General features: G+C 33.1%; 1 protein-coding gene across 1 annotated transcript; it reads right to left on the bottom strand.

Annotated features, from left to right (window-relative positions):
* Positions 1-3,499: 3,499 nt before the first annotated feature.
* LOC145003781 (Mitochondrial substrate carrier family protein) lies at positions 3,500-5,811 on the bottom strand. The gene is made up of 6 exons (XM_078962693.1): positions 5,615-5,811; positions 5,366-5,441; positions 5,047-5,142; positions 4,412-4,916; positions 4,047-4,182; positions 3,500-3,823 (listed from the first exon to the last, which is right to left on the bottom strand). The coding sequence occupies exons 1-6, from the start codon at positions 5,729-5,731 to the stop codon at positions 3,629-3,631; spliced, it is 1,125 nt and encodes a 374-aa protein (XP_078818819.1). The 5' UTR covers positions 5,732-5,811; the 3' UTR covers positions 3,500-3,628.
* Positions 5,812-6,851: the final 1,040 nt, after the last annotated feature.

A 6,851-nucleotide genomic window follows, 5' to 3' on the forward strand; every position in this document is an offset into this window, starting at 1 on the left:
TAAAATATGAGTGTTAAATTGTGATAACTTTCGTTTTTTTGATGTATGACTTTTTTCCAGAACAATCACGAGAGTATCAACTAAATACTGTTTCATATGATGTTTAAAACGTGTTTATAGATTTGTGAACACATAAACCTTGTGTTATGAACATTACCCAATTCCCGGTAACCTTTGTGTGTTTTATCGAATTACTACATTACTGTAGTTTATTGATACGCAATAAAAGCGTTTACTCAATAATGGATTCAAAATAGCGTACATAGCATTATAATATTCAATAATACATTAGGGATGTTTTGAAAATAACATTTCGCATTTTTGACCTAATATACACACAATTGACTTTGTTGACCTTTGTTGACCAAAATTTGACGGATGTCACAATTTTCGCCAAAAACACCCAAAAACAGAAATGGGGACAACAAGGGAGATTTTGGAGCAATCTTTTAGTTAATTACTAAAAGTTAAAAAGAATTTGATGGGAATAGCATAAAACATCATCTTCACACCTGAGTGGAAGCTAATAAGTTTAATCACTAGAAATCCTTTTGTAATTACAGAAATTTAGGTTGAGGGTTGGAAACTCTAATTTGAAATCATGGTGCTTATGCTAAGAATTAAGGTGTAATAAGATATTTAAGGTTGTACGTGACTTAGTTATGTGCTTTTGATGTTGAATTGATGGTTAAAACATGGAATTGAATAAGGATCATGGTAAACCCTAACCATGGAAGTTATGCAATTACGATATGAAAGTGCATGTCCTAATTGATCAAGATATATTGATTGTTATTGCAAAGAATATAACTTAATTGATATGAGAATTTGGTTATGGAAGATAACTGTGCATAAGCAGTTTGTACCTTATTTTGAGGTACTTAAATTGTGAACTTGGAAGAAATGAAACTATCAAAATTATGTCTTAATGAGTTAAGACAAGCATTTTACTAACCTATAGAGTATGATTAATTATGGTGTGATAGGATAACATGGCTTAATAAGTTATAATCCGTGTGTTGTAGTAAGAAATATGTTAAAATTAGAGTTGTGGTAGCGTAAGAATGGTTATTGTTGTAACGGTGTTGGAGGACAAGGCTAAGGACAAAGGCTTGGTGTTGGAACTTCCAACAATCAATTGGCGATAAGGTTACATAAGATGGTTTGTATATTAATTATATTGTGACTGTGATGGAAAATCGAACCTAACAGCTTCGATGGTTGTAATATTACGATTGGGATCATTTGGTATTTTGAGATAGCCTTGGTGGCCATTATATCTCAAGTACAAGTATACCCAATGTTTGTCGTTTTTTTTAAATGGTGTATTTTATGTTGAATTATGGGGTGTTATATTTTTAGTCTAAATTGTAGAATATAACCTAGTTCAAAAGGAATTTTGTGTATGAATAAAACTTTTCTTATTAAAATATTATTATTTGAAGACATAAATAATTAATGTCTAAACCTAAAAGAATTTGTGTGGATGAGAGAAATGTAGAATTGTGTACGAAATAAGTGATTTAGAAAGCACTAGATATGATGAGTCCCACAAATGCATATATTAAATTACTTTGTGAAAGAAACAAAAAGGAATGATGGTTTGAGTAGCAAGCATGTAGCTTTTAAGTGAACCTAATTATACTAGAAACAAGTCAAACGAAAAGCCTCTTCTAAGTCAACACCACTTGTGCAATTTGAGTCAAATACTTTTAAAAAAAACAGTATAATTATAGACAAAATCACAGAAATGGCGGCAATGGAAGAATGATTTTAACAAAATGAAAGCCTTTTTTACTTTTCACATAAAATATCATATATGAATTTTGTTTTTAAATTCTTCCAAAGATAAACTTAAAAGACCTTTTTTTCCTAATTTTTTAAGCATGGTGAAATTGCTGACAATATTTCAGAATTGTTCATAGCATTGCGAAATTGTTCACATCATCCCAAAATTAATTATGAAATTTAATTCAATTTTTGTTTTTTTTTTATATTTTCATTGTTTGGGACCTTAAAAAAAAGCAACTTCACAGTGAAAAAATCTCATTGTGGGAAATGGAGCATTGAATATTCAGATTGACATTCAAAATGGATTTTAAATGCAAAAAATGAAAGAATATTTAAGTAAACGCTTTAAATAGGGTAAAAAAACCCTTAGAAGGTCATAACATTTCAGCGGAACTATAAAATTAGTGGTGATCTCGTGTAAAAAGTGAAAGAAACGCCAATTTTGTTAAAAATAAAACACTCCCATTTTGGTAATTTTGTGATTTTTAAATTACTACAAGTCTTTGGGGTGTTTGGGATATCTTTTGAGATGGCAAAATGACTTTTGAGAAAAGATAACAAAGAAAAGATGTTTGGTAAAAGCTCCTTTTGGATTTTTTATAGAATGAAAACTAACTTTTTGGAAAAATCAAGAAAATCTGATTTTTTAGAACTTTTCCCAAAAGTTTTTTTATCTTCTGAAAAGATACCCGAAACTCCCCCTTTATAAACCATATTTCACATTTTTCGATGTTCCATACAAATCATGTATTTTTTTCAATCCCATAAAACCACAACACTTTACACATGTTTCAAACCCTAATCCCTATTTGATGCATAAGATAAAACTATTAAATCATGTATTTTTTTTTCAATCCCATAAAATCACAACACTTTACACATGTTTCAAACCCTAATCCCTATTTGATGCATAAGATAAAACCAAGGTTGTCAAGATCGGGATCTTACCTAGAATTGTTTTTTGGTTTGCAAGATCGGGATCATAAGATCAAGATTGGTATCCTAAAATCCCACAAATAAAATATAATTTTAATTTATAATTTTTAATCATAAAAAATATTTCAAACATTCAATTTTTCGTTCAAGAATTATAAAAACTTCAAAATATTAACCACACGGTACAATACAAAATGATAAATGATAAACTGGTAAAGGGTAAAAAACATAAAGTGGTAAAAAAATTCATTTGCAAAAAAAAAAAAAAAAAAAAAAAAAAAAAAGGAATGTAGGATCGAATCGGATCTTGATCCTACGATCTTACAATCCTATCTGTGATCCTACCCCAAATACGATCCTTTTACGATCCGGATTGTTTTTCATATCTAGGATCATACGATCCTACGATCAGGATCGCGATTTTGACAACCATGGATAAAACTATTGGATCGAGTGTAGTATACTTGCATAATAGGTCAAGAGTTTGAGTCTTAACAAATTAACAATAGTATGAGTTTCAATTCCAATATAAGATTCAACAGACGTCTAACAGTCTGATGTAAACTTAATTTACTTCTCACATGATCTTGTGCGAACCAACACAATGTTTGCTTTGCTAGAATAATAACTTTATGCATATTGCATAAACTAAATTCCGATAAAAACAACAATTATGGATAACTTTTATATCTATAGTTATGGATATTATTAAATAAAAAAAAATAGCTATCAACTTACCAACTTATCAGTATTTTCATCTTAGCAGTAAGAATGTGAGAATCCATAAATTAGGTCCGAGTACCAAACGTGAGCATGTTACATATCATGTGGTTCCATAATAGGCCTTAGAAGAACTCATAAAACCCTTATTGAATTATTATTTTTTTATAATGAACGATATTCATCTTGAAACTAAGTGATCAAGGGCAAAAAAGTAACTTCCTACAAAAATAAAAGATGCAATTCCACTGCGACCCATTCGCAACCAAATCCCACGAAAAAGTATATTCCTATCTCGCGGATGGATTCCTGTAAGTCTCTCAAACCTCTTTCCTGGTAAACTCCACTTGAGAAACTTCCTCTCCATTGTAATATACTGCATTCATATAGAGTGAAGTATTTTTAGAGGAAAATTACAGTTTTAGTCCCTGTGTTATAGCAACTTTTCGGATATGATCCAAGAAATATATTTTTTGCATTTTCGTCCATAATCCTTATTTTACTGTTTCTTTCTTAACTTTTTACTGTTTACCATCCATGAGTTAATATCCCATTCGTTAAATTTGTACAAAAATTACCATTTTGCCCCTAGAAAATACCTTTGGCAGCACAAGACACTGTGATCGACATTTGGCAGTGTCAAAAGAATGGGAAGCTGCTGCAGCAATTGAGCCTGAAAATCCAGCTGCAAGACTAACTGCTAAAGGATGCAATGGGCCAATATCTTCATCAGAGCTGAAAACCATAAAGGGTATTTCGGTCATTTACAAAAATGACGGAGGATTGGAATTGAATTCCTTAACTTCATGGAAAGAAAGTTGACTCCCTTAACAGAATTCAATTCGATACTCATTTGTAACCAAAAACCAGAATGGAATCAGAATCATACTGAATTCCAATTCCAGCCAAACACCGGAATGGAATCAAAGAACCAATAAACAAAAAAAAAATAATAAGTTTGAACCTTGGAATTGGGTTCATCCCCACAGCTTTCCAATCCAGCATTGCCCGATCTAAAAACTGCCAGGAAGAAAAGAATACACCACCAAAGATGGAATCACGAAATACACCTGATCTAATACCCCTCCACAAAGCACCCCAACCTTCTAAAGATACAACATCTACAGGCTTTGTAACATGATACACAGGTGGGGCCCTTCCAGTCCCAGTCATCATCCACGGGTACTCTTTCAAAGAGCCAGTCAAGTTTGCATGATTAGGGTTCAAGGTGGACAAGAGACCAACAGAATGGTTGAAAGCCTTCATGTCTGGAGAATACCCACGAAGTAATTTTGCAATTGAAGATGAGGCAACGGTTTTTTCTAAGTTTGGAATACGTGAAGCAGTTGTCACTTGTGCACGAATTGTGAAAAGCTCAAATGGAGATGTAATCAGTGATTCCATTGCACCTGATGCAATTCCTGCAAGTAGAGCCTCTGAGACGTATACATAGTTGTCTTTTCGCCCATCTGAATGAAGAAGAAGAAGAAGAAGAAGATGTATACATATAATCAAAATGTGATATGTATAATGTCAAAGAGATGAAGTTATTATTTCTACTAACCAATAAGTATAATGTCAAAGAGATGAACAATCCACCTTTATAGAAAGCGGTTAACAGTTCATAGGTTCCAAAGCGTGCTCCCACTCCCAAGATTCTTCCTAAAGCCAACCAACCAAAACCATTGTACAACCCTGCAATAATGTTGAAGCTTTGAATTCAAGTCTCAAGAACGCTACATTTCTGGAATTTAACTAAGTTCTATGTGTCAATCGTCAAACGTATAGATAATGTACATAGGAAATTAGGAATTACTATCGCTTTTGATGATTGTATAAGTAAAAGCATTTATCGAACTCGGATGATTAAAATAGTTAAGACTCTATACCCTAATTGACAAGCTTTAGACAAAATTACCAGAGTTGCCAGATAATTTGCGAACTCTATCAAACACCTGAGCTGCACTAAGCTGCTTGTCCGGACCTGATCCAACCTGTTGGTAACCTCATTAGGAATGGAACAAAAAATCCAGCGATTCGTTGTCATAATAAGATCAAATAATGATCATGAATCATATATTGGTGCAACGACTGATAAATTAAAGAGAAAGGTGTAAATCGAGAAGGTAAACAACCAAGGATTTATCGATTAAGTTTTAACCCTAACCTGAACAAGGGTTTTGATTGTCTCAAAAGGGTACGTTGCAGCAGTGCCTAATGTTACAGCTCCGGCACCTGCTACTGCGTGGATTGCAAATGTCTGATTCTTTATGAAGTCTTCCATCAGAAACAAGAAAGAAACGTGAGAAGAACAAAGAACAGGAGCGCGCTAATGGAAATGATATGATTTTGACTCTGGAACTTGACTCTGGGCAAAAAGGGTTTAAAGAGGGGTTAATTACATAAAGAGTATATTACTATGAATGATCCTTACGGTTTAGGGTATATATATTTGGTCCTTCAATTTTTTTTTAACGCAAAACATATCTACAATCACCACATAACAACTACAGTTGCCGGAAAAGAAGACGTTTGATCCGGAAAGCTCTCATCCTATGTATAACCACCACATCGCAACCATAGCCTCCAGAAAAAAGGAGTTTGATCGGTTCTCTCTCACATAAAGCTCTCTTCCCACATATAGTCACCCCCATCGTAACCAAGTTGCTAGAAAATAAGGTGTTTGACCTGGTTCCCTTGGTCGGAAAGCATCTCTTCCCTCGTATAACCACCACATCGCAACCACAATTTGTTGGTCTCGTGGTATGTAATCAATTAATACCGACACAAAGAATACTTTGAAACTGACTTTTGTATTGAACATGGCTTAGTAAATACAAGAGAATAGTCATAAATGTATTTTGATTTTTGAACAAACTCTCAACACCATTCACAAAGAAAACTCTGCTACGTTCATTAAAATACATAATAGTGAACCTTAACATTACATAAATACTAGATTAGGTTGTCAAAAAAATCTTTAAGAATCAATGAATCTTCCGTGAGTTGGAACTTATCCCAAATCTTATAAATGAACTCCAAATCAATCCTAACCTCGAGACATTAGGGGTTGATTAGTTTGGGGGTAAATCTTCAAACACCAATTGTCTACTTTCCAAAAATACCCATGTTGACTTGATCACCTTTCGATATATGTTGATTCAATCAACTCGGCTGCCAAAACATTGATCGTCATCAAACCCTTAACACAGTTGCTGGAAAAATAACGCGTTTTATCGATTCTCTTTTATGGAAAGCTCTATTACATTATATAACCACCTCATCGCAACTATAGTTGCAGAAAATGAAGGCAGTGATGGGTTATGAGAATATCTACATTCCTATGTGATCATGCAACCCTAATTGCTTTGAATCTAAGTTTTTCACTAATTGAACATGCATAT

This window comes from Lactuca saligna, chromosome 7, assembly GCF_052625555.1.
Source record: "Lactuca saligna cultivar CGN05327 chromosome 7, ASM5262555v1, whole genome shotgun sequence".
Classification (NCBI taxonomy): domain Eukaryota; kingdom Viridiplantae; phylum Streptophyta; class Magnoliopsida; order Asterales; family Asteraceae; genus Lactuca; species Lactuca saligna.

Coding starts and splice junctions, on each gene's coding strand:
- LOC145003781 (XM_078962693.1), bottom strand. CDS start 5,731: ATGGAAGACTTCATAAAGAATCAGACATTTGCAATCCACGCAGTAGCA. Junction 5,442..5,614: donor CAATCAAAACCCTTGTTCAG/GTTAGGGTTAAA, acceptor GGTTACCAACAG/GTTGGATCAGGTCCGGACAA. Junction 4,183..4,411: donor GGGATGAACCCAATTCCAAG/GTTCAAACTTAT, acceptor TATGGTTTTCAG/CTCTGATGAAGATATTGGCC.